General features: G+C 51.0%; 1 protein-coding gene across 3 annotated transcripts in view; it reads left to right on the top strand.

Annotated features, from left to right (window-relative positions):
• The first annotated feature begins 394 nt into the window (after window positions 1–394).
• The window catches only part of RORA (RAR related orphan receptor A), a 128691-nt gene continuing 101269 nt past the window's right edge, over window positions 395–27816 (top strand). Inside the window, exon 1 of one of the 3 annotated variants that reach the window (XM_070953358.1) lies at window positions 395–566. In XM_070953358.1, coding sequence (XP_070809459.1) covers window positions 395–566 — 172 coding nt within the window. Of the gene's footprint in view, window positions 606–27816 lie in introns of all 3 variants that reach the window. The other 2 variants (XM_070953357.1, XM_070953356.1) reach the window with 2 other exon arrangements.

Genomic DNA, 27816 nt, shown 5'->3' with positions numbered 1-27816 from the left:
GGAAGCGGAGGCCGGCCGGGGTCCGGTGCCGGGCGGGTGGGAGCCGGCGGGGCAGGGGCGGCGCGCGTGTCCCCGGGCGCAGGCGGGTGGGGGGGGGGGGCGGGCGGGCGCGAGCGCGGAGGGGGCCCGTAAAAGCTCTCGCTAGCGCTGCTTGTGGTCACAGCCAAGCAAGCTCGCCTCCCCTCTGGATCAGGCTCCGCTCCGCTCGGGCTCCCGCCCCGCACTCGGCGCCGCGGCTGCTCCGGCTGCGCCCGGCCCGGCCCGCCCCGCCGCGCAGCGCGTCGCCCTGGCCGGGCAGCCGCGGCCGGACAGCCCCCGCCAGCCAGCGCGCCATCGCCGGGCCGGGAGGGGGCAGAGGCGGCCCCGCCGCCGCCGCCGCCGCCGCCGCAGAAACATGGAGTCGGCGCCGGCAGCGCCCGAGCCCAGCGCCGGGGAAGCGAGCGGCGGCGGCGGCCCCGGAGAGGCAGAAGCGGCGGCGGCGGCGGCGGCTCGAGATCCCCCGGCCGGCGCGGAGCAAGCGCGGAAAGGCGATGCGCCGCCGCCTCCCAACCGCAGCAGGCACAGCTGTTCCGGCGGCAGAGGAGGCGGAGGCGGCGGCGGCGGAGGTAGGAGCGGGGGGGGCGGGCGGAGGGGCGGGGGCGGAGGGCAGGGCAAACTTTTCCGGGCTGGGAGCCGCTTGGGCGAGAGGCGAGGCGGGGGGGGGGGGAGGCTCTCGGGGGCGCCTCCACACGTTACGCGGCTCTTCCACGTGGCAGGCGCGCCGGCTCGCTCCAGCCGCCTCTCTGGCACGCGAGGCTGGCCGCATCTGGGGCGGGGGGGACGGGGGCGGGGAAGGCAACTTTGCCGGGCAGGGGAGAAACTTTCTGCCGGCCCTCGGATGGGGGAGGGGGCTTGCGGGGCTGCCCTCTGTCCGCTTACTCCGCTCAAGGGGGAAGGGGCGGCTGTGGCCCCGGGCTGCCCTCGACTCTGCCCGGAGCCCGCTTGGGCTGCGCTCGCCGGTGGAGCCGCCCTTGGCGCCCCTTCCTCCAGGAGGCCGGGACCCCAAAGCTCGGGGAGGGGTGATGCTGGCACGCCGCAGGGCCTTGTATCCCCCCCTTTCGGCAACCGGCAATGGGGGAAGGAGGGGGCGGCGGGGCAGCCGCTTATGTAACAGCTTCCATCCGAAAACCGATCGGGGAGGGGGGGGAGCGGCAGGTCTCCCCCGCCGCTTTTCTTTGCCAGCCCCCAACTTCTGCGGCCTCCCCAGGCTCGGCCCCGAGTCCTGCTCCCTCCTCTTAATGGGGGGGGGGTTGGGGAGAGAGAAAACTCGCGTGTTGACTACTGGCTGGCGGAGCATGGGGGGGAGGGGGCTGGGCTGGCAGGGGGGCGCCCTGTTGCAGAAGCGCCTCTTTCAGGACCGCTCGGCTTCCTCGCTGAAGCCCAGCCAAAATTACATAAACTGCCGGGCGGGCGGGCGAGCGACGGGGGCTCTTCCAGACGAAGCTCCTTTTGCAGAAATTCGGCGCTAGCAGCGCATTCGCCGGTTCCTGGTTTTCATTGGGGGGGGGGAGCAGCTGTTGGAACCTTCTTAAATGGGTTAAGCTTTTGATACTGGTAACCTGCTGACCCAAATGTGTGGCGATGCCGCTTCTGTCTCTCTCCCTCCCCCCTCCTGCCCCCCCCCAAATCCTGCTGAGATTAATCGGGGAAAGCGCCGGCTGCCGCCAGGCTGCTCCCTCGCCAAGGCTCTGCACGCAAGCGCTGCCTTATGTAAGAGCCGAGGGGGGGCAGGGCAGGCAGGAAGACAAAGGAGGGGGAGCATTCCTGAAAGGAGGGCCAGAGCCAGCAAGGGGTCAAGGCCAGGGGGAAGGCAGAGCAGCCGGGCCCGGGGCCTTTGCCTCGCCAGGCCCTGGAGCTGGCAGTGGGTCTGGCCTTGAGCAGGGGGTGAGCACAGGGAGCAGCGCTGGCATCTCCTGCCAGTTGGTCGTTGGGGGTGGGAGAGCCCCTGACTTGCAGCCTCCCTTGGTGGAATTGGGGGGCCCTTTGGAAATGGACGGTCTTGTGCCAGCAGCGCCAGGCCAGCAGGATGTAATGCCTCTCCCTCTCGGTCTCTGGAGTCGCCAGCATTAGTGGCTTTCTGGGAAAGGGGTGGGAGGGGGTGATTCATATCCTGGGGGGTGGCAGTGTTGCAGAGGAGGGGAGTAGGGCTGAGAGGATTCTCCCTCATGGCTCCTGATGATAATATGAGACCGCAAGAAGTTACAAGACAATGGCAATTTGGGGTCCCAGGTCTTAAAGGCACCTGCGTCCCCAGGACCCCTGCAGCGGGGGGGGGGGACTCTGGACCTTGTCCTAGGCAGGAAAGGAGAGAGGCTGAGTCTTCCCCTGGGCCAGTCCCAAAGCTTGGGCTTCCGTCCCCCGGCTGAGGTCTGGGATGCTGGCAGATGTGCGGCCAAGCCTGAATGTTTGTTACATAAACCTTCCGCATTGGGCATGCAGAGTGGCACTGGAACTGAACGCCCCGATGCCAAAGGGCAGAAACACATTAGTGCTGTATGGGAGGAAGCCATTCGCGTGGCATCTCTCCTTTTGTAGGTTGATCTAATCGCTTCCAGGGCTCCGAAGCAACCTGCTAGGACAGCGCGGCTTGTAGGAAATGGATGTGCTCGCAGAAGCCACGGCAGCGTGAGGCGGTTGGGGAAACTAAGTCAGCCGCAAGCGGGCAGCCACGGCAACCCACGCCGGGAGGCTCTGCCGGCTCAAGTTCATCACTGGTGAAACTGGCTCAGGTCGTGGCTGCCGGGTGGGGTGAGGGGCAGTCGTGGTCTTCTTTCTCGGCCGGAAGAGGGATACGGTCAGAGCCTTTGCGCCCACCTCCTTTGTAGCTTGCAGAGTCTGGGGTTGGTTTTCTGGAAGAGGTGGGTCTCCTTGTGTCGAGGGCAGGTCTGAGGCGGGTGGCACTGGCACATTGGGCAACCTGCGGGCAGCATTGGAGCCCTCTTGCCCAGGCCTCTAATGGTGTGCAGGACAGGCACTTCCGTCACTGGACTGAAGACCCCACCCCCTCCATGGTGTTCGACTTGCATGGTTGGGGGGGGAGGGAGGGAGGGATGCCTGGGGGCGGGTGGGTGGGTGTACGCATTCACAAACACCTTCACCCACATCTATACATTTGCTCGGCTGTCTGGCCATCTGTAAAGCCTGCACTTGGCATTGCTCTCAGCTTCTCTAGGCGGCATTTAAAAACAATCAGGAGTCTGTGGCGCTTAAAGACTAACAAATTTATTGTGCCACTTCATCAGGAGCTGGGCTGTGGTCCAAGAAGGCATCTGTCAGGATAAATCTGTTAGTCTTTAAGGGGCCGTAGGATTTGTTACGGTTCTAGCGAGTCACTCCGTGCCTTCCAGGCAGCTGGAGTTGGGGAGTGCCAAGGCCCTGGAGGGTGCAGCTCCTCCAGTGGGGATGGGGTGGGGGGGTGGCTATCTCCCCTCCCCCCAAATGAGAGATGTAACGAGATGCCCAGATGTGTGGGGCTGGTTGCTGTGAGAATTCCCAACCCTCGATAAGGAGTTTGGGGGGCTTACTCAGTCTTCTAGTCCCTCTGAGGGAAGGGAAGGCTTTTGTCTAAGGAAATCACGGAGGGTGGGGGCCAGCTTGGAGGGCTTCCAGCCTCAATGGAGGGGGGGAGGGGTTTCAAGCCTATCCTATCTCGGCTGCCCAGGTCTGCTGTCGCCATGCCCAGTTCTCTGCAGCGTTATCAGCAGCTCCTCTGGCCAATGGAGCCACCACGAAGCCAACCAGCCTGGGCAAATCTGAAAGGGCCTTCTGCTAATCACACGGGCCTCGGTTGTGCCACGTTGGCTCCGAGCGTCAAGAAGGCAGGTCCGAAACCCCACAGAGCAGGGTGGGCAGCAGTGAGCCACAGCCTCTGTTTCAGCTCTCGGCCTCTGCTGCCCCTCCCTGAAGTGGGGTGGTTGAGCCCCCCCTTCCAAGGGGAGGGTTTCTCCTTGGCACCGGTTTCCTTTCTTTGGGCATCATAGGGAGCCCTTCCTTTCTCCAGCCTTCCGGGGAGGGAGGCCGCATGGAACGCCTCTTGAGCCTCTCCTAGAAAGAGGCCAGGGACCCAGCCACGCAGGGGGCTTGTGTGTGCAGAACACCCCATGCAGAGAGGTCCATGGGGACCTCCCTTGTAATCCGTCAATCCCAGAATCCGTGACTCGGGGAGCTGCTTGAAAGGTTCAGGCCCCTCTGCAGGGTCCCTTCCGCTTGCCCACAGGCGCCTCTGAACCAGCCTCTTCCTGGCTCAGAGGTTGGGGTGTCTGATGGGGGGAGGGGGGGCTTGCAGGTGACTTGCCAACCTCCCTCCCCACTAATTACTCTCCCGTTGCTCATCTGCCTGGTTGCCTGGAGTCGGGCAAGCCCAGCGTCTGTTCGGGGAAAGCAGGCCCGTCATTGAACGACTCCTGCTGTATGGAGACTTTGGTTCAGGGTTGGCAGTTGGTGTGTAATGATAAATTATCCCCAGCAAGAAAAATACGCACTTGTCTTCCTCCCGTGTTTCCAGTTGACAAGGCTGTGGCTGCTCCTGCCTTCGGAGAGGCTCTCCGGCTGATGCCTGCGTGTGTTTAGCAACCAGCAGTCAGGATGACACCAAACCCGGTGATTATTGGATCTTTTTGGGGGTGGAGGGGGTGCCTTCGGAGTCAGCGTTCCCTCTTCTGCTCTGCGTCTTCCCTCGCTTTCCCTGTTGGGCTCCTGCCTGTAGCCCACCCTATGGGTCTGCCAGGGGAGCTGGGCTCTGCCTTTCTTTGCAGAATTTCCCGCAGCTGTCCTGAGCCTCGGATCTGGCTTCACGCTGCCTCCTAAGACCCCACTGGGCACAACCTGAAATCAGGATGCAGGGCTTCCCAGGAGGGATGGATGGATGGACCAACTAATTGTGGTTTGTGGTGGAGCTGATCGAGGCAGCCTTGGCAGCCTTTTGAGAGCGGATTCTGTAGTATTTGAGTTTCTGATTTGTACCAGGAGGGTGTCAGTCCTGGCTCAACCCTGAGAGTTCACCCAATATTGTTTGCAAATATCCAGAGCTGTTATTCTGGTTCTTGTGGAGCAGAAACTTGGAACACAGTTTTGGCTGCTATTGTGTCTTTTATGTCTCTGTGTAGAATGTGTGTTCAGAAGACACTTCCAGCCACATCATCTTTCCTGGAATAACAGCTTTTGTTTTGGGCGGGGGGCCTGGGCTAAGCCCCTCTGCCTTTTTCCCTGCTGGAGCCACTTGCTCCCCCACCCCGGCGCTCCCCTCTCTCTGTTCAGCCCCTGCCTTTTGCACCGACCCCTCGACTTTATTCCTTAAATATCCTCCTTCCGAGTGATGTGCAGAAGGCTGTTTTTGCAGCACGAGTTGAACTTCTTGATAGCGTAACAAATTTTAGCTTAGCTTGCTACTATTCTAATGAGCTTCCTTCTGGCTAGATAGAGAAAAAGAAAAAAAAAGGAAAAAAAGAGAGCTTCAGCCTTGCTGGAAAAAGATTCCTGCCCACGGATTTGACAAGTAAGTTTAGCCGATTGTTGAAAAAGCAAGCTATGATTACAGGCTGGCAGCCGGCACGACCAGTGCTGCATTTTAAAGCAGGCAGACCTAATGCTTATTGGCAAAACAAGGCGCTTGGGAGCCGGCGGGGGGGGGCGAACCGGGGCTTTTCTGAGGGAGGGGGCAAGCTGAGAAGGGTGTGCTGGGCTCTGGGACTCCCTGGGGGTGGGGTGGGGGGTGGGGAAGGGGAGATCTGCGTACAAAATAAACCGGCCTTGGAGTGAGCCTCCTTGTGAGGCCGAGGACCCAGCCCTGCAGCCTCTTTCGTTCATTCGTATATTTCTTTATATGCCGCCCGTCTCACTGTCGAACAACTCACAACGTCCTAAAACAAGAATATAAAACAATTGGAACTTTAGAAAACATTAAGTGTTAAAAATTAAAAGGTTAAAATGAAGAAAAAAATGGTTAAAAAGAAGACCAACGCGTAAACGGGGTGGAGGTGGGACCTTCTAGCCGCCTCCAGAGTGGGAGGTTGCCCCATGGTTTTCTTCTTTAACCGTTCCAAAGCCATCCATGGCTGGGGGAATCTCCTGGTGGGGTCGCATCCAGGTGCCCGGCTGGCTCAATGAGGCATAGCCATGGGAGATCATCGTAGATTTCAACGGGGAATAACTATATTCTTGTGAATTTGGATATCCAGGATGGCCCCGAGTCATATACCTTCTAGGCATCAAATCACAATCCTGAGCGTTTCTGGGATTTAATATTTGATTACTGTTGTTGCCTTGAAAGGGGCTCCGCTCATCCCATAACATTGCCCTTGATTGTGGCAAAAATGGTTTCTGAGTTGGAAGCCCCTTCTTTGAAATGTTCTGACTTGGGAAGAATGTGTGAGATTCGCAGAAGTGTCTCAATAGCCACGTTGGAAAGGCCAAGCTCCGGAGTTGTAGTGTTCTTTAAGTTTGGAAAACAGACGACCGTTGCCACCGGCGATTTTTCAAAGTATGGATTGTATTCACGGGACGTAACCAAACAGGGCAAGCTGTCCTGGTGCAGGGAAGTGCGGATTTTCTTGGCAAGGTTGTGCAACGCTTTTCACAAGAGCTTCCTGGATTCTAGCAAGCTGGCCGGAGTTTTCCAAGCAATGCTAGGAAGGAGCCAAAGGGCCCTCTTTGAATTCGCTTCCTTGGCACTTTGGAGCCAGCTGCCTTCCTCTAAGGAAGCCTCCTTGGCTACCGGCCCCGGGTATGGAAGCCCTGCCCCTCCCCAGACCACCCCGTGCAGGATGCAGCTTTTCACAGGAAGTTTTTAAACTTGGCTTGGCTTTGAGGTTTGGCACGCTGCAGAGGCTCTCCCGCTGGACAGGCATGAACAGCCCACAAATAACTTGATGTTGGCTGCTTTCGCAAACTCAACGTTTATCACTCGCAGCTCATTCAGCAACAGCGATGGACACAACTTCCTTTGGGCCTGTAGGACTGGGATGGCCGGAGGGGCCCTGAAGGAGCTGCCCCAGCCAGAATCGGAGGGGGGGCTCTTCTTGGGCTCTGCAGGAGTTTGAAGCCATTCGTTTTAAGGGGGGGGCAGGTGCTTGGCAGCTAATAGCTCCCCAGAGGGCAGCTTACCGACTGCTCCCAAGGAATTCCCTTTGCAGACCTTGGGGGAAGGGCCCTTGGAACCCCATCGCAGTGGTTAGGCATATCTATCGCAGTTCTAATTCTCCGCCTTTTCTCCTGGGAAAACTGGAAACCTCTAATATCTCCCCTTGTTCCAGTCCAAAGGGAGTTGGAAGAGGGAATGGCAAGCTGTGGTAAAGGACCTGTGCAACATATTGGCTGAACCGAAGTGGACCATGTCTTTGGGCAGAGGGTGTTCTGTTCTCCTCTCAGTCTGGGCTTGTGTGTATGAGACGGAGGGAGGGAGGAACGAAGGAAGGAAGGAAGGAAGGAGAGGAAGAAAAAAGAAAGGAAAGACCCCAGGACATGACTTGCCACTTTGGGGGCTTAATTCACCAACAAGAATAAGCTGGTGAGGCTTCTCCTCCTGAGGTCAAGCCAAATCACATCGCCCTCCCCGATGCCTGTCTGCAGACACACTCCTTGTCCTAAACCTGCAGAGTTACATTTACCAAGACGACAGCCGTGTACTTGGGATTTAGTTACATAAGAGCTGCTGCTGCTGCTGCTACGTTTCAAGTTCTGCTAATCCACCCTGGAGCTGGTGCAGCCTCTGGAAGCGGAAGGCTCCCTCTGAGGTCAATTTGCTGGGGACGTAATCCAAACTTTACTTACAGGCTTCTAGCTGCCTTTTGGTCCTGTTGAGGCAGTTTCCTGAAGTTTGGGCTGAAGGAAGCCACTCTGGTGAGGAGGATTTGAAGTCCTGGGTTCAGATCTCTGCTTGGCCATTCCATGAAGCTGCTTGGTTGATCCTGGGCCAGTCTAATCTTTCATGCCACCCAATAGAATGAATGGCCATTAGTACCTCGAGGGACCCTCATTTTAGAGACGGAAATCGAACATGAAGGCAAGGCAGTTCTTGGGTGAGAAGCAGGGATGCTTATCAGCATGGATTAATTGATGGACAGTCATGATTTGGGGGCATCCAATTGTAGCTATTGAGTGCCAACACAAGGCTGAAGCCCTCAAGAGGTCTTTGGGCAGGCATTTGTGGGGTCTGTATCTGTTTTCCATGATGTTCCAGAGTGACTCTTTGGACACACACAAAAGGAAGGGCCTGAAGCCATCCTAGGTCGGCCATGGTCATCTTCTGGATCAGGGATCTTTCCAGTAGTACCTTGTGGCTGGATTTTCTGAAATCTTGCTGAGCTTGTGAATGTTTGTGTTTCCCCTTCTCAGTGTGAGCTTTGCAGAAGGCTCTTTCCTTTTACTCCTTTCTCCAGATGTTTCCACCCAACAATTTTCAGACCCTTTGGCAGCCCTGGAAATATGGTCTGGTCACACTGACCTGTGGAGAAGACCATGGTTGTGCCCTAGACCAGGGGGTCTCCAAACTTGGCTGCTTTTTGTGGACTTCAACTCCAGCAAGGCTGGCTGGGGAACTTTGGGAGCTGAAGCCCACAAGCCTTAAAGTGGCCCGTTAGGAGGCCCTTGTCCTGGACAAACTGTTCTTGAAAAGATTTCATTCTGGCTGGCGGTTGACCCAGATGCTTCACTGGTGGAGAACTGAAACCCACCGTGGTTGTGAAGCCATTCTCAGCCTTGAGAGACCTGCCTGTATGCAGAGGTGGCCTGGCCCCCAGAGGCTTGTCCCAGAGCCAAGCTTTTTAGGACCTCCGAAATGGGCCAGATAAGAGGGGTTTTTTTCCTATGGGTCCCCCTCTGCATATGCCTTCATTGAAGCCGTCCCTTATTCCTGCAAAGCAGAGAGCTGGGCCTTTTGTGGGTCCCCCCCCTTCCTGACGCCGGCTGAATTTGTCTTGTGCCATCAGAACAGTCTCAGGACAGCACTAGGGAAGAAAATGCCTTTTGCGTTTCAGCCGGCCCCTGGGTAATTCTCAATTATCCAAGTTGTGTTCTAATGTATGCCACACTCGCCCCTTGCACGTTCCCCGCGAATGTCTACACCACTCCGAACATTGTTTTTCCAAGCTGGCAAAAGCTTTTGCGAGACATTAATGTTAAAGCCTTTATAATCTCCGCTAATTATGAACATTACCATCCTATTCCCTGCTCTTGATTGTGCCTGTATGGGGAATATCAAGGTAATGATGATGGACCAGTGGTGCCGTCATACATGCGTGCGAGCTTTCCTAATTAAGCCCGCTTTTCTCTCCTGCAGACTCCCTGAGTTGGGCGCATTGCGGAAGCATTGAGAGCAACGCCTGGTGCTCCTGGCCAGCGTGTGGCCCCTGGTGCCCACCAGGCGTCCCTTTCAGAGCGGCCTTTTCCAAGATACATTGTCCCCAGCCACAGGCCAGGTTTACTCATGGAAAGGCCAGCTTGGGTAAGGGAGGCTGTGCCCAGCCAAAGGCTCACATTTGGAGTCATCGGATGTTTGCGTCAGACGCCTCGGGTGCCGTTCTGCAGCTCCATCCGGCTTTGATGTGCAGCTCTGTTCAGGATCGTTGACGGCTCCTGGGTTTACCTGTCCCACCAGCATCTGGTTCCTTTCATTTTGGCTTAGCGAGGTGCATGAAACGCATGCCTGCAGCTCACAGATCCGTTGAGGTGGCTTGCTGCCCATCTGAACTCGGCCAGTTGTGGATGAGTCACGATGATTTAGCGAGCCCAGATTGTGAATGCCGTCCATTGGTGGCGCTGTAGGGACCTTTGCTCGTTCAGCCCTTTGTACGCAATCCTAGATGGTCACAGATGCCAACAAGCCCTCTTCAGGGTGCAGGAGGTGAGAGTTTGGGCCCTGAGTTCTGATTCAGAAGGGCTCTGCTGGATCCCTCCCATGGGGTAGATTTTGTGGGCTGAGCTTCACAAAGCTGGGGAAGGAGAGATGGGGGGGGTTGAAACAGCATCTCTGCCTTGAATTCATGCCTTGCAAAAGCCAAGATCAGGTCCTCAGGTTTGCATTCAGATGCTGGCTTGAAACCGTCAAAGAGGGCAGCTTCTTTGCTCCCATGAAACAGAAGCTACAGAGAACAGAGTCTTCTTTTGGTTCTTTATTGATTCTTCTGAACAGCGGCATCAACAAACAGAAGCTGAGCGGCTTTTCCGAAGAAAGGCCTGGAATACATTTTTTACAGTACAGGCAAAAGGATCGCTGGGTGTTTTTTCTCTTTGTGGGTTTTTTTTTTATGGTGGGGGGAGGGAAGCAGAGTGGACAGAGAGGGCCAGTTTGGCTGTTATTGCTGCAATTTGACATCAATTGCTGCAATTTAAGGGTGGGTGCAAAGTGCCAGTAGGCCCTGGGACTGAATCATCTTTTTAATAAAGTCGGCTCCTTTGCGCGGGTCAATTTTCCAAAAGGAAATCACCTGGTTTTTTTTTTTTTCTGTATTACGTGTTTTTAGTCCAGTCCAAATCCCGGAACGTGTTTTGCTGCAACTCGCCAGGTGCTGAGTGTTGAAACTCAATTTTGGAGCGATAGGCTAACTTGAGGGGCTGCATCCCTGTGTGTCTGAAGGAAGATAAAAGTTTGCTTTGATTTGTTTTCCATTCCCTATTAATGTGCCCACTTTAAACGTGGTGGTAAGAGTAGCATTTGGGGCCCCATTCAAGCCTCCTTCCTTGAATGGGGGTTGCACAATCACTTCGACCCCCTCCCATCCCCTCTGGAGGCTGGGTGAGCTCCGCTTGCCTTCCTCTCCTTGCTGGTCCTGTCGGGAGGTGCAGCGGCCAAGGATGGGCCCAGGATCAGCCACTGCATATCCCACCCCGAGGGTTTGTTTTGCAGGCCTTCTCCAAACTGAAGCAGAGTGAAATGTGGGAGTGGGAGGGGAGAAGAGGTGGCTGCTTTGCTGGCATTCTTGCCAGGAAAGCATTTCCCCCCTGGTCTGCTTCCTTGATGATCTTGGTACAATCTCGAGTTACGACCGGGATTGTTGTAATGATTAGAATTCATTTCGGCTCTGGCTGCCCTCACCTTCCTCTGGCAGGCTCTGGAAAGCAGTCTTCAGCGTTGTCGTCTGAAATCATTAACATGTTTGTTAAATAAAGACGTGGAGTCCATTATCCTGTGAATAAATTATGCAAATATGCCAGAAAGCAAAAGAAATTCAGCATTTCTCCTGCTGCCAAAGGGAAGGCGTTTTTGTGAATTGTAGATGGAAGTGGCGATCCGGGGTTTCTTCGGTTCCTTTTGTGCAAACAGGCTTCTCCAGAGAACTTAAGCAGAGTGTGTGTGTGCCTTCGCTAAATTATGGGGAAGCCCCCTTCCCTAAATGAACCGCCTCAGCTGGAACTGCCCAGGAGAATCTGGAGGCTGCTTCTGTTCAAGAAACACAGGCTGAACGGCAGAGTCAAGCTGGGATCACGGACCATGCTAGGTCAAACTGTGGCTCCGTCCAGTGTATTACGTGAACTGAGCCAATGGTCATTTACCTAAAGAACCAGGCCTTCCTGGCTTGTATGAAAGTATTTTTGCCCTTCAGGATTTTGTTCCGCTGTCTGGGAGGCCTCTTGGAGAGTTGGAGGGTGATGTGCCTTCAGCTGGTGTCCTCTCCTCGCGTTCCAGATGATGCAATGGCCTTGTTAGATCCAGACCTTCTCCAGAACTTCCAAGAGCAACTAGTCCAGGTTGAGCCAAGAAATGCTTGCCTGCTTTGGAGCTGAGCCTCTCAAACTAACATTGAATGACCTTGCTGTTTTCCAGAAGCATCCTTCCCTCCCCTTTTTAAGCCCTAAATGAGTGGGATGTTTCTGGAGGCTCTGAATCTTCTGGGGCTTTGTTATCTTAGGAGACCTGACTGGTGCCTGTTGGGGATTTGTGGCAGAATCTTTCAGCTCAATAAAAACACACAAGACCTCAATATAGTTTACATCTTTGCCCAACGCGAAACTTTCTGTGGCATAATCAGAGTGGTGGATTTGCCAGCTCCGGAAGTTGGTCAGGTGCCCACTCTTTGCTCTGGTCAATGCATTGGGGTGACGAAGTATGGGGTTTTAGTTTTTGTGGGTTTGTTTTGAAGGAGTGGTTTCCATTTTTTCAGGCGTCTCTTGGCCTTTGAAGAGGAGAGGACTTCAGAGCCGTTACGGATGTGATTTCAATGAGCAACAATGTAGGGGAATGAGAAGTAGACTTTGCGGTGTAGGTTAGGAGCGGGAGGAGAGCCAGGAAGCTTTGCTTTCCACCAGGGAGGAGCCGGGGGGGGGATGACATGGGGGGGGAACGGTCTTCCTTGACAAGCTTGTGTGGCTCAGTTTTCAAAAGCAGCATCTTTTATTCATTATTCCTGATGCCAACTCCCCCATCTCAGATGGGTGGGAAGGCTGGCATGCTGAGAGACCATTTCTACATCGGAAGAACTTGATCTCTGGAGGACTTTGGACCTTTGAGGAAATTAAAAGCTCTGGGCTTGAGATTGGAAGGAAGAATGCCAGAAAAGCCAGCCCCTACATCCCCACCCCCTTGGCCAGCTTCTAATTTTCAACAAAGATACTCCAGATGCCCCACAGCTGAACTGCTCCAGTTTCTCCTAATCGCTACCTGCGCAGAGAGAGCCTCCAAGTAGCCATCTTAAATCGATCTATGATGGCTTCTCCAGTCAGGCTACCTGCTCTATCTTTTAGCACTTCTAAAGGCCACCCACGTGGGTCACCGTCCTCTGCTGTACCTGAGCAACAACTCCAGAGGTTGAAGGAAAGGCCGGCCTTTTCAGCTGACGGCAGAGTCATTTTGATTTGTTCTATTCCAGCCTGGAGAAAGCTGGAGCCCAGGAACCTCTTGGGGATGAGGCCTCCTTTGCAGTTCTCTAGACTCAGGCAGTTCTTCCCAATTTCTAGCATAGACTTGGAGCTGTGGGTGAAAAATGGATCTTTTTCTCCCTGATGGAGGAACCTGCAGTTCATGCTGAGCTCCTCTTAATTGGCCACAAATCTGTCCTCTCTAGTTGTGGCAATGGACAAGACTAAGGCAAAGGAAGGGAACCGACATGCAGAGTTTGAGAGGCAAAGGGGTTTGAGCTCTGCTGCTCTCGCCTTTAAACAGTCAGCAGTGGACTTTGAAGCTAGCAAGATGGAGAATTTGTGGACGTTTTGGGGCTGAGAAAACTTGCCCAACTTGTCCAGCTCTTGGTGGGCATCCTGGAGAACATCTCCAAACCTGTTTTTTTATATGCGTCTCCAATTCTGAGTGTTTTCCCCTCCCCCATGTCCTCATAAACTATTATGCCCAGTTTCTGAGTGTTTCTTGCTTCAAAACGATAGAGGTCCAGCTTCCAGTTGGTAATACTCAAGGTTAGAAGCAAAAAAAAAAAAAAGAAGAAGAATTTGCAGCCACAAAAAGTAGTGAAGCCCTTGCAAAAGGGTTTTTCCATCTCCTGGAAACCAGACGTGAAAATCTCACCACCTCAGGTGAGGATTCTCAGATGGGACAAAGGCAGGGGTGGGTTCTACTTACCTTTACTACCGGTTTGCAACGGGATCGCGTGTGCACGCTTGCTTCGCTCATGTGCGCGCCTTGTTTCTGCGCATACGCAAAAGGTTCTGTGCATGTGCAGATCACCGATGATGACATCCGGGGTGGTCGAACCGGTCCGAACCGGGGGCAGCCCACCACTGGACAAAGCCTTTCCTAGGAGGGGGTGGGGGTAGGATTGGCACCTTTGAGGCTTTTCAGGGAGGGAAATAACACAGATGTTAAGCACCTCACGCGTGTTCCAGCCAAGTGAACACAGGTCCAGTTTGATGGGACTGATCAAAACCATTTTAGAACTAGAAGTTTCCAATTTGTTACATCCTCTTTCATATTGAAATGTATTAAAGATTCTGTTTAATTATCAGACATTAAAGCATCAAACAGATTCTTCAAAGGTATCGATGGGTAAAATAACTACTGACTTAGCTGAAATTCAACTTCATTAAGACTGTTCATATAGCAAAAGGAAACCTAAGAAGATTTTGTTCAAAGATAAAGATCTTTGGATATTTCCTTCCATCCTGGTGTCTCAGCTTTGATACTAGGTAATTGAAGATTTCTATCCCAATTAAGGTTCATTGACCACTGAATTGCCAGGGGCTCACTGTCCTGGCTCTGAAAGGTAGCCCCTTGGGGGCTGAGCGGTCGTGGAAGTGGGAGCTCACCTGCCATGTTACACATTGAAAGAAGGAATTTGCTTCTGGTTCTCCCTCTTATGCTCACGGAGCCCTAAAAATAACCCTGACAAGAGCATCAAGTGCCACTCAATAACCCAGACTCACCAGCCACCACATCTTCAGGGTAGGGAGGGAGCCTGTGGCCCCCAGAGTTGTTGAACTACAATTGACAACCATCCCAGCCAGGGTGGCCAATGGGAGGAATGCTGGGAGAACCTTGGAAGGTTCCAACTTCACAAACTCAGACGGTTGGAAGATGGTTGTTCCCCTAAAAAGGAAACACAGCTAACTTGGAAACACAACTTACTCTTAAAAGGCTGTCAGGGGTGTTTGTGAGTATGCTTGGAGGACACTATGATAAGCTTCTGCAGCATGGGGTCCTCCTGGAGCTGCTGGCCAAATTCTTCTTTGAGATACCTCCTTTTCTTTGTTCTTTACCCCTTCCTTTTTCAGTCTGCCCCCCTCCACGTGGGGTCATTTTCTTCCTCCCAGAAACATGCATATTTCTTCAAGTGAAGATGCTGGCTTGCTCAGGCAGGAACTGACTTTCTCCCCAAAGCCATCTTGGCTTGGTGAGTTAGCCGATGGTTGAGAAGTGGACCTCTTGGGTGAGCTTTCCCACGAGGGGCACCCAGCCTGAAATGCCGCCTCCTTTCACAGGCCGGTTTCGGGGTTGTGGGATTCTGGCCCACTTCCTTGGCAATGGCTGCTGGTCTCCACGTTTCCCTTGTGCCGAATGATCTCCAGATGGTCTTTTGTCCACTCCCTCCTTTCCTCACGAAGGAGAGTTGCTCGTCCCAAGAACATGATGGCTGCTGCTTTTAATCTGCAATAGAGAGAAAAAAATCCTCTCCAGAGGATAAAAATGGGAAGACAACAAACAAGATTCCCGTTATTATTTCCTGATTGGCTTTGGAAACACCAGATGTATGTTTTGGTTCTCAGCCCAGCTGGAAAGCTGTTCAACATTAACGAGAACTTACAATTTTTCATGTTCCTCTTTATTCTTGCATTATCTTGTTTTAATTCCCAGTGTCGGCTGATCATAGAGGAGAATCTAATCTTTGCACCAGCTTTGCTGCTTCCTTTCTCCGCGTGGGGCACATTTGCGTAAGGAACGGCAGGCTGGAGCAGATGGGCCGAGCTGGGCATTCGGGTGCCAACTGTGGGCAGACTCAGGGAGGTTTGCAAGAAAAGCCCGTAGAAATTGCGCATCCCTGGCTTGCCCCGAGCATCTGCCCCACACTTCAGCTCCGTAGTTCGGATCAGTGTTCCGTTAATTTTATTGTTAATTTTCTAGTTATTTTAAAGAAACGTATTTCTCAAGCAGTTTCTTTAAGGGAGGTTGTGAAAATAGATCCAAAATGCTGGCCTTGCAGCACTTGGTCTTATGACTGATTTGATGACTGGGGATGATGGGGATGGTAGTGCCATATATTTTGGAGGCAAACAGATTAGGACACTCGGATCTGATACAACCACACATACGGGTAATCCTTGACTTATGGCCACAACTGGAATTGTTGTAAATACTTGCCAGTTGCCAAGTGCCCAGTTTTTGATCCTGTGACTGTAGGGGGGCTGCCTCGGTTGTAAGTGCGAGGCCTGGCCATAAGTCACTTTTTTCAGTGCCATTGTAAGTCAAGGACTACCTGCATTTGTGGCTGCCAGACCTGGCTCTTTCCAACCCATTTTTTTTCCGCAGCGCTTTTCTTCTTGCCTTCCCAGATAATCTTTTCTCATTAGATTTTAAGTTTTATTTTATTATTTTTTGTAATGAGCAAAGCCCTCAGGTATCAGATGGCCATAAGTGCTTGCAGCTGTTTGTGTTGTAAAACTCATCAACCACAATTTAGGTGCCTCTCTGAAGCGATCAACGTTTGCAGAGAACAATAAGGAAATGAAGCCGCTAATTGAACGCTGGGCCAGTGAGGGCAGCTCAGAACCAAATTTGGGGATGAAAATATATTTGCTTACCCAATAGTGGCATCTTCCAGATTCCTGCTGGGAACAGCCTGTCCTCCTATCCTCCGTTTGTCGGCTCTGCAAAATCTTCCTCTAGCAGGCAAGCCATTTCCTTGGCCGCTGTGTTCGGACTCTGCCTTACTGACCCAGGTTCCACCTGACTCTGGCCAGTTCCTCCCTCTCCCTCAAAACCCAGGGTGGGCAGTGGTGAAGGTGCTGGACTAGGGTTGGGAAGAGCTGACTTTGAGTTCGCCTGTAGCCAGGGAGGACTTGGAGTCCATCCTCCTCTCTCAGCACTGGAGATTGGAGTGTTAGGCATACGACCTTGAATTCCTGGAGAAAAGGCAGGATGTAAATCTAAGTAAAAGGGGAAGAATCTGATTTTACAGATGCTCACCTTTAGAAGGGAATTTGGAGTTCTGAAGCCAGTGGAAAATTTCAGAAGTTTTCATTGCAGGATGAACTTGGGTTCAATCAGTGGCGTGGTAGAACAGCCATTGTTTAACCACTGTTCCCACCATGGGTTTTGAACCGAGATCCCAGTGCTTGTGGCATGGATTCACACTCACTCCACTCCAAAAGTAGACTATTAATCATGTGGTTTGATAGCTCCTTGGGTAGATGCTGGACCAACCTGCTCAGCCTAGGTTCTTTGGAGAAGCCTTGGTCTGCTCCTTCAGCTGAGCAGGAAATTCATTGTGACAAGGTGCCAGGCAAACCCCATCCATGAGCAGATAGGAGGGAGGTCATCTGGCGTCTCACCCCTGGGATGAGTCAAGGGTTGCAAAAAGCTGGAGGACCCCAACTTTTTTGAGAGTGAGCGGTGAACATTGAAGGTCTCCCTGGGCTTGGATGATGTTTTCTTCTGCTTCTGTTCTTCTCAGAGTCACTTTCCCTTCTTGCCTTTCTGACAGTTGATCTTTCCTCCTGCCCCTGGTAGGTATGATTTGCCAATGTCCACTCATCTTTGAATCCCTCTGCCCCAATTTCTCTCCAAACCTGCTTTCCTCCCTTGCACACCAACCCTCTGGAGCTCCACTGAGTGTGATCCTTTCCTTCTTCCCTCAACTCCTCCGCTGTCCCCTTCCATCCTCCCTCCCCCATTTCATATTTGCCTCATTTGAGTTGCTTGTATCAACTGGTGAAATTAATTGGCCTTTGCCAAACAACTAATTACCATTAGGCAATGTTTGATTCTTTGTTAAGTGCTGCTGTGCTAATTACTGTGACTACTTAGCTTGTATTCTTCTGATCCCTTTGATTGTGATTTATTTACTTCTTTGGATTCTACCCCCAGGATTCCCGAGAGGGTTGGGCTGCCTGTGCTGCATTCAGAGCAGGAAACGGCATGTGCCACGTCCGATTTAAGACCCAGAGAACTGGGAAAAGGCATTTTTGTCTTGTCTGTGGAACCTCTGCAGGAGATGGACATGTTGGCAGCTGCACAGTTGTGTGGATTTGCAGAGCTGCCTGGCTTTTAACCCGGGCCTCTGGCAGGATAAGAAAATACTAATGATTTCGAATAGGGGTGTCATGACTTTGTGTACCTAGAAACTTAACTGTACCTAGAGTTGTGGAGAGGTGAATAGGCCAATCTGGAGGTAGACCTGGAAAGGGATCAAAGGCCATTGATGAATTTGTGCCTGAAATAATGGAACATTGAACAAATCAACCCAGCGTTCTCACCCGAGACACCATGACCAAGGTCAAATTGTCCTCCTTCAGACACAGGATGCAAAGGGCTATCAGTTCTCTGGAGAAGGCTCTGAAGCTGGGAAAGGTGGAAGGAAAGATGAGAAGGGGACCACCAGCAGCAAGGTAGAGGGACTCGGTGGCAATGAGAGCATGGAGGTCTATCTGTGTGGTCACTAAGAGTTGCCATTGACTTCATATCTGTCTGTCTGTCCGTCCGTCCGTCCATCCATCCATCCATCCATCCATCCATCCATCCATCTATGTCTTTAATGCTTTCTTGAAAGCTAGGTTAGAATTGTTGGGGATTGACACATCATATCTAGAGAATTGTGTTTTACCAGGGACTTCTCTCTGCATTAGAAGGGAGTGATGCAAAGTATAGTGAAATTGTTGCAGGAATACACTGGAGGAATCATCCAGCAACTCTCTTTCTCCCTCCTTCTGTATGGACTGAAATTGGCAACTAGAAGTCACAGAAATGGTTGGGTGGGTTTTTTGGTCCCCCCCACCCTGAAAAGGTAGATCTTGACATTCCAATTCTATTTTTTGCATTAATGAGCTTCAGGATTTTTATTTTTTTTAAAAAAAAATTGGTTACAGCTGCAAGGCAGCTCTGGGCTGGGGGAGGCATTAAGTGAGAAAATGTGAAGATACATTTCATGTTTGTTGGGGAAATTTATAATTATCCTGAAAGGTTTTACCAAAAAAAAAAAAAAACAGAGCTAGAAACTCAGCATGGGTGAAGGAGAAGAAGGAGCACATTTTGAACAATACCAATAGCAATTAGAAGGGGAGGATGCTGGAGAGAGATTGGGTGGAATTTTTGGGGGGCAGAAGGCAGAATAGGTGGTATGTGGACCCCCTAATGTTTCCCCCTGCTTTCCTTATTATCTTATGGGATATTGATTGGTGCAGAGAACCTCAACACATCCATCATATGGAGAACATCTTGAATGTCCCAGCCCATGGTAGAGTTTTCTCCTAGTCAATCCACTTTCACTGTGAGGCAGTGGGATCAAGGGACATCTGTGCTCTTAGTGGAAATTGCAAAGTGTGTGGGGTGTTGAGGTTCGTGGGGTGACTTGGTTTGATATGCCTTCCCTTCCCTTCCCTTCCCTTCCCTTCCCTTCCCTTCCCTTCCCTTCCCTTCCCTTCCCTTCCCTTCCCTTCCATGGTGAATGTTTGACGCTCTCTTCATCCAGGGCGGGAGCTTGGTGGCTCTCTTGGGAGTCCTTCAGACCTCGTAGTAGAGCAGCCTGGATTATTCAATTTTGGAAAGCCGACTTCACTGGTTCGAGTTCATGTGCTTCCCCTTTGGTCGTCAGAAGAGGTTTTTGGGAGAAACAAAGCAACTGCATCCCCTTTCCCTGGCCAGGGGGTGGGGGAGATGGGAGACTGACAAAAGCTCTGGGGGCTCCTGTTCTCCCATTCTCCTGACCGAGATGTGCCTCATGAAATTCCAGGAGCACAAATAGGAATGCTGCCCTCAAAGTGCCCACCATTGCAGATCATCTTCTCTGAGGCTTCTGAGAAGTCTTGCCCCTTCGGGAAGGTGCCAGAGAAAGTCTAGTCTGAGGGGCACCTTGACCTCCACCGCCCGTCCTGATCTCCAAAGGTCCTGGGGATCCAGAAGGGCCCACTCTGCAGCTCAGCAGCTCTCCTGCCCCCCACCCATCCCAAGGGGCGCTTCTTCTACCCAGCAACTCTGCTCGCCAGGCTTCTGCTCCTGCTCACAGCCCACATGATTTGCAAGTGAAAAGTTTCATTGGAAGAGAAGTTGCCTTCAAGGGAATTTGGAGCTGGGGGGGTGGGGGGGAGAGGGAGAGAGGGAGGGAAAGGAGAGCAAAGTGCACGATGCTCTCGCAAAGGCGCTGACAATGGCTTCGTGGGGGTGTATGTGGAAGGGCAAGATTTACAATAGCCTGTTTGCCGTTAAAAGAACAATGGCTTCTAAAGTGGCGCTTATTATATTTAAAAAGGGTGCAGAGACAGTCCAACAATGCCGGCTAAAGGAAATAAGTCAGCTTGCAAGCGAAAACACGCCAGAGATAATTGGCAAGGCTCACTTAACGCATCTTGTTTAGCATCCAAGAGCTATTCAGTGGGAGCCACCGTGGCAGGAGGCTGTTGGTACAACAGTGATGACAGTTTGCGGAGATGAAAGCGAAGAAGCGACGAAAGGAGGAGGGGGAGGGGATTCCGACAGGCAATCTGGCAGAGATGGGGCGCCATTCCGCCCTCCTCACCAGCTCCGGGGCTCAGGAATCCCTCCTGTCCCTCATTAGGCTGCTCTGGGCAGCTGGTGGCATCCCTGGCTACACCAAAGGGCCGGGGCTGGCAGTGGGGGAGGGGGGGCAAGGGATACAGCCCCCTCCTCTCCCAAGGGGGTAATCATCGGAACTGCACGGTGGCCCTGGAGGGGCAGCCTCTGGGCCAGCGTTAACCCTTCTCCTTGGGCTATGTGAGAAGCAGGTGCCCAAATAGCCCCAAAGTAGGTTCTGGTGGACCATTACTGAGAAGCCCCGTTGCTTGTTCTTTGGGGGTGGTCTTGTCCTTGTCCTCTCTCTCTCTCTCTCTCTTTAGAATCACAAACTGGCAAAGCCCCCCCCCCCCCGCCCTGCTCTCCATTGAAGGCAAGAAGGGTGCAGGGAGTCATCGGCTTCCACATGAACGCCTGCTTTGCTTAATTTGAATTGCCTGAATAAGCGCACAGCTCCCTAAGCCCAGATCCACGACTGACAACCCCCAGGAGCAACATAAGTTGTCAAGTCACAATCCAACCCCATCAGGCCTTCACAGCGTGGGGACAGGCCATCTTAACCCCATGCCTTCCTCAGTCCTTCCGAATCCATGCGGGGCCGTTCTACGCAAAGGCTGTTCTTGGGAGATGCAATGCAACAGGTGAAGCAAGGCCCTCTGTAGGCTGGTGGCTCTCAAGATGGTTGGGACTACCATCCCCATCAGTCCCAGGTACAAGACATCATGCTACCCAATGCCCAGAGCGGTGCTGCAGAATATTTGAAGGAAACGTGTTGGCTCAAGACCAACTTCCTTCAGGATTTGTTCTTTGTGGTTGAACAGGAGGCTCTCGGTTGATCATTGCTGTGGCGACATCTGAGAATGATTTATGAAATGGCCAGAAGCTTCATTTTGGCCAGAACTGGCCCAAAGATTTATTTATCTGTTCCTGGAATATTAACGTTGGGTGGTTTTTAATGAAGAGCAGAACCCAAACGAGTGATTTTAGGACGGAGAAAATGTTGGTTGTTAGCTGGATGTTAGGAGAAGGGCAGGTTATTAAACTCAGCAGTGCCCCAAATCCTGGCCCTGAGAATTTAAGCGAGTGGAAGAAGAAGGTGAAAGCCAGAAAGAGCAAATATTTTTAGAACAGATGAGATTTCCCAAGCTGAAGGCGACCCTGTTCAGCTTTATTGATTGTAGCTCCTGTCCTCCACATTTCCCTGCCTTCCCCTGGGGCCGATCTCCAGCTCAGGGTTTCCTCATTACAAGAAAGCTGCTTCCCCTTGAACCCTCGCTTGGTAGCGCTTGAGGGGATCCAGCCCTCCAGGTACACACCAGACGCTCGGTTGGCCTTCTCCGTGTCTCACCTCTGGAATCACGAGATCCAACCTTAAACACGATCTGCTGTAGCTCCAGAGAGACGCAGGAGCCGGTTTGGTCAACCACTCCCGAAGGTCCCCTTTTTCAGAATTTTGTCCTTCTCCCCAAAATCCTTCGGCAAGCCACTCCTTCTCCTTTTAAACAATTAGCAGATCAGAAGCTGCCAGGATCGCTCAGAATGGCCGTGGAGTCTGCAAAGGCATTTGGGAAGCCTCCAGCCACAAGGGAGTCACAGTCCCTGGAACAGATTGTTTACATTAATGGCAGAGGGGAAGGGAGATGAGGGGAGAGGAGAGGAGAGGAGAGGAGAAGAGAAGAGAAGAGAAGAGAAGAGAAGAGAAGAGAAGAGAAGAGAAGAGAAGAGAAAGGAGAAGAGAGGAGAGGAGAGGAGAGGAGAGGAGAGGAGAGAAGAGAGGGAAACTAATGTGCAGGGTCAGGAATTGACTCTAGCTTTGGCCACCAAGGGAAGTCCCAGGTGTGGTCCTAAGAGATTGGCCAGCCTGTATTAAACTGTTTGGAGTTTCTGGCCATTTGGCCAATGAAGCCTGTGATCCTCCTGAAAAGGGGTGGGTTGAAAGATCTACTCTGGTCCAGCAAGCCAAGCAGATTCTTAGGTATATTCATTCCATTGATCTTTGGCTTCAATTGGACTTCAGTTTCTGGAAGTTGGTTTTAATCAGTGAAAGCTCAACTATCATGGCATTTTCCAGGCAGTTTTCTGAGGGGCGGGAAGAGCAGGGTTCAATGGACTAGAGGGGTGGGATCTGTTCCAGGTGGAGTCTGGAGAGGGAATGCTAAGGAAGATCAGCCCTCCCAAGAGCTCCCTCTAAACAGCACAAACACTTTGGGGGATTCCTGGTTCATTTGCAAACTCATCTTCGTTGCATAATTCTGCACCGGGTGTCTCTGAGGCTTTGCAGCTGGACAAATGCGGCAGCCATGTTGGTGAAATTTCCCATGTATTTATGCATTATTATAGCTTGACATTCAGGAATAATTCTGTCTCTTCCTTTTCATCCTGCATTTCCTCTTTTGAATCTTACTTTTTTTTCTTTAAATATAAAAAAGGCACGGTGGAAAGAAAGACTGAATTAAACCCTACTTAGGCTGATGCTGCTTCAAATAACTCCCGAGTGCTTAGATCTTTTTCTCCCTCTTCTTGTCTACGGAGACTTGGCAGCCTGAGAACCCCTTGGGTCTTCAAAGGTAGATTGGGGCGGCCTTTGATGTTTTCACCTACAGTACAAAACTGTCACTGCGCAACTTGTGTGTAATTTCACACTGCATGTGAAGGATTCACTAAAAAGGTTAATTTCAAAGCGTGCCGAGTTTGACGCCATTAAAATCCTTTTCAGGAACGTTAGCAGGAAGTGATTTGTTGAAAAAGAGGTTAGAGCAACCCCAACTTCTCCATACTCATAGCCCATCCTGCCCCTTGAGGTCCACCACACAGTGTTGGCATCCATGGCCCCAGAAGTGGGCAGCACCACTGTCCCTTGGGGAGAAGCTCCAGGAGTTTTAAGGATACCTGAATGGATAACATGGACATCTGTAATCTCTCCTTTCACACTGTCCAGGCAAATCTTTGGCCATGTCCACTTGGATGGCCACAAAGAAGAAGCCAGTGGGTTGCATTTGTAAGACCACCACCCAATTTCTGTACCTCCAGCTTAAAGGCATCAGAAAGGGCAGCTATGCAATCCCGCCTTTCACCTCTGCCAAATGCCCATTCTTGCAGGTCTCCTTCTCCATCAGTTAAGCAAATTCCAAGCAGCTGATCCAGAGGCTTGCTTGAAATACATGTGCTCATAGAAGCTAGGTCAGCAAGCTCTTCCTTGCTCCACCACGGATGGAATGGGTGAGGTGGAACCTTCCCAGCTTTCTCTTGGTTTCCTGGAGCATCCTTGAGTTGGATGGCAGCTGTTGTCTCAAGAGAGCCTTCTCCCTACCCTTCCTATGTTGAGGACCTCCAGCTGGGTTGAATGTCCATTCCTATATCCTATGCCAGCTGGGAATGATGGGAGTTGAAATCTAGTGCATCTAGAGGGCACCAACTGGAGAAAGGTTGTTTCTTGCTCATTGGGCTGTTGATGTCCAATAGTCCTTGATTATGGTGAAAACAAGTAGATCTTTGGGTCAGGTCTCCATGCACTTCCTCCATAATCTGTTGAGCATACTGAGCCCTTCCTTACAGAATGCTCTTTTGTGTCCATTGGCAAGTTGTACACTTGAATGAATTCTGACTTATTGATTCATTTAGAGTTGAAATTAACTTGAGATCAACAGTAGAGACCTTCAAATTTCTAGGTTCTACCATATCTCACGACCTAAAATGGACACCCAACATTAAAAACGTCATCAAAAAAGCACAACAAAAAATGTTCTTTCTGCGCCAACTCAGAAAGCTCAAACTGCCCCAAGAGCTGCTAATCCAGTTCTACAGAGGAATTATTGAGTCTGTCATCTGCACTTCTATAACTGTCTGGTTTGGTTCTGCAACCCAACAAGACAGACACCGACTTCAGAGGATAATTAGAACTGCAGAAAAAACAATTACTACCAACCTGCCTTCCATTGAGGACCTGTATACTGCATGAGTCAAAAAGAGGGCTGTGAAAATATCTACAGACCCTCACATCCTGGACATAAGCTGTTTCAACTCCTACCCTCAAAACGATGCTATAGAGCACTGCACACCAGAACAAGTAGACACAAGAACAGTTTTTCCCCAAACACCATTACTCTGCTAAACAAATAATTCCCTCAACTCTGTCGAACTATTCACTAAGTCTGCACTGCTATTAATCTTCTCATCGTTCCTATCACCCATCTCCTCCCATTTATGACTGTATGACTGTAACCTTGTTGTTGGTATCCTTAAGATTTATATTGATTGTTTCCCTATGACGATCATTAAGTGTTGTACCTTATGATTCTTGATGAATGTATCTTTTCTTTTATATACTCCGAGAACGTATGCACCAAGACAAATTCCTTGTGTGTCCAATCACACTTGGCCAATAAAGAATTCTATTCTATTCTATTCTATTCTATTCTATTCTATTCTATTCTATTCTATTCTATTCTATTCTATTCTATTCTATTCTATTCTATTCTATTCTATTCTATTGAAGTTTCTCCTCAAGGTCAATACTCAAGAGTAGAAGATAACTTGTGTTGAGGCTGTAATATCCAGATTTGTTGTCTATTGACCAGGAATTCTTGAAGCTGCAGTTTGCAGAGGATGTTTTTACCTTCACTATCAGCCACTGAAAGAGCTGCTCCTTTGTCCCTGTGGCTGTTCATGTGGAAGAGGCAGCGGTAGCTTTTCCTCTGGTGCATCCATGGATAAAGCTGTTTTCCCACAGCTCCTTTTCAGGAATTGCAACTCGGACCGTGGCCTGTTCCTGTCACCAGAGTGTGAATAGCAACTGACAATGCTTAAGCCACATTCTTTCAGATTTTCCAGCCCTGGCTGGATGGAACACGCTTGTCACATTCCATTTCATTTTCTTTCACATTTAAGTTCCTTTGTGGCCCAAAATAATCTTCACACATTTCCCATAGTCTTGCATTTTCCTCTCCTAAAATAGCAGACTCGGGTTCCCCATTTCCCCCCCAATTAATACTTGTGGAGTTTGCACAAAAGGACCTCTCGTAAGTCAGACTTCCTAATAGTTGGAAGCTATTGCGGTTAAATATGGAGCGATGAGATCTTAAAACTGATTGGTGAGGTAATCAAGGTTTGGGTTTGTGGAGCAGACAGTCTGGAGGGATGAATCGGCTTCCTTTGTAACTTCTTCTCACATGAGATGAGGAACTGGGTGTTCTCCTGATGTTTCTCGCACTGGTTTCCTGCACCATTGGCCACCGGTCTCTACATTGACTGTGGTTGTTAAGAGTCATGAAATCTAAAAATGTGGAGTCCCCGACTCCTTTGTTCCCTATCCTAGTGGAATAAAATTAGCTTCCGTGGAGTATGAGCTCATGATAGCTTGGTATCAAAGATGATGATTTGGACGTTAGGAATCTAAGTGCTTCTCCTTATGGGGATTCTGGACAGTTGCCTCATCCAATCTTGCATTCTGTCCCCCAGCTGCTGGATCCGGGCCCTCTCCAGTCCTTGGTCATGCCTTCTATTTTGCCCCTCTATCCAGCTGTTGGTCTTTCAGCGAGGTTCACACAACACTTAAGTCATAGTGTGGTAGGACCTAGACATTGCCAGTTGGTGGCTTAAACCAAGAGTAAGCAAACCATGGCCAAATGTAACATGTAGACATGGTCTTCATCTGCTTCTCTGTATCCTCTCCATGTTAAACACCAGAGTCTTCTGCTTTCAGGAAGACAGAGGTTCTCCTTGATTAGTCCTTGGTATTCTTTCTTGACTCATTTGTACTCACCAGGAGAGGGCTTCTTCATACATCTTTCAGTGCAATTGTCTCCTTGTGGGCATTTTTTTTACCATATCAGCAATTGCTGAAAGGCCACCCATGGAGATCAATTCAGTGGAATTTGTGGAATTCAGCCATTTGAAGGCTGAATGGATAAACCAGCCAGACTTGGGTGGGTGAGGAGGTTCCTTCGAATCGATAGCTGTAAACAGGAAGCCAAAGGAAGCTAGGAAAACAGAACGTAAGTGGAGGGCTTTGGTTTATTAAGGAGGGGCTATCATTGTTCCCTTTCAACAGCTCCAGTGCTGAAGTTCGGATTCTGCGGAGCTATCAGCCAATGAAACCGACTAATTGGTGAAAAGAGTGGGATGATGAATCAGCTGTCAAATTCTTTCGTGGATCAGCAGCTGTTGATACGAACTATGGTCGAAAGCCACTCCGTGCACCAGCCAATTGGATAGGATTCTTTGACATATTGTCTTCTTATTTGATCCTGGGCTTTTAATAAAGCTTCCCGTGCCAGGTGGGCATTGAGCTGATGCTGGCCACTGTGCCCCCAACCCACTGCAGGTAGCTGTCTGCATGGCAGCGATGGGATAGAACACGTCTGATTTCAATTCCAGGAGTAATCAGAGGAGATAATTTTGCACTCAATCAATCACTGTCAGAGGTGGGTATCAGCCAATCGGTCATGATGTCAGTCACTGTCCTGGCAGGTTTGGTCCAGGAAAGGTCTGTCTGGCCGATGGGAAAAATGGCTTTACCATTCACAGTGGAAAAGGTGGTTGAGTTTTGTTTTTCTTTCCAGGAATGCCAGGCAACTTTGCAAAATGAGGCAAGGAGGTCTCTAAGAGGAGGCCACACAGGTGTCCTTCAAGGAGGGTTTGATTGGTTGGACTAGATCAGGGATTCCCAACCTTGGCAACTTTAAGACGCATGGACATCAATTCCCAGAATTCAACAGCCAGCATGGCTAACTGTGGAATCCTGGGAGTTTTACATCCATGCACCTTAAAGTTGCCAAGGTTGGGAAACCCTGGATTAGATAGTCCTAACTCCACAATTCTTTTCTGTGGAGAGGCAAAGGGGACTTTTTTGGGCAACCAAGGGCACACTACACCTTCAGATCACTTTCACACATGCGGAGAATTCATACCCTTGTTTTGGATTCATAGGTTTGGCCAAGCCACGAGGCAAGGTCTTTGGGTATGACTCAGTGGGTTGGATGGACTGCAGACTCTGCTTGGTAGAACAAGGATTGAGGGTTTGGGGTGAGGCCAGCCATCGTTAACTTACATCGTAAGCCATGTTGGAACCACAGGGTGTGATAGCCCCATTTCTGAATCGCAGGCAGGATTCTGCAGAAAGCAGCAGGGCATTGTAGTACTGATTCAATGCATCTTTGCACCTTCTGACGTTGAGTTTCCCTGTCCTTGCTCACCTCTTCTTGGGTGATGTCACCCAGGACCATCCTGGACGGTCTGTTTAGAATGGCAGTTTCTTCAATCCGGCAACCTAAATCTGCCATCTTCTCCCAGCTGCTTGTTTTCATAGGTTATATAATCCAGTTCTGGGTGCGCAAATTGTTAAAACTTTCAACTCTCCCAGCTCTGCCTTTTTTTGAGAACGTATTACGTTCGACCTTTCCCTGCACAAAGGAGCTTCCGTAGAACCATCCCTGATGCAGCAGCTTTCAACAGAGATTTATGCCCTTTCTTGACATGCAGGCGAAAAGGAATATTTTTTTTAAAAAAATGTTCCCTCAGGCCTCTAACTTATTTTGACTTCTAAGCTTAACTCACGTTACAAAGACACCCCAGGCAAATGACGGGCTCTGAACTGATGTATGTGGACTGGGAGGAAAACGACAGCTTGCTGGCACCTCTCTCTCACCGCCCTGGATCTG

The sequence above is a fragment of the Pituophis catenifer genome, unplaced genomic scaffold (genome assembly GCF_029215685.1).
Source record: "Pituophis catenifer annectens isolate HBS135680 unplaced genomic scaffold, rPitCat1.0.hap2 SCAF_14, whole genome shotgun sequence".
Taxonomy (NCBI): Eukaryota; Metazoa; Chordata; class Lepidosauria; order Squamata; family Colubridae; genus Pituophis; species Pituophis catenifer.
The sequence above is the reverse complement of the archived record's forward strand: the minus strand, read 5'-3'. Positions and strand labels throughout refer to the sequence as shown.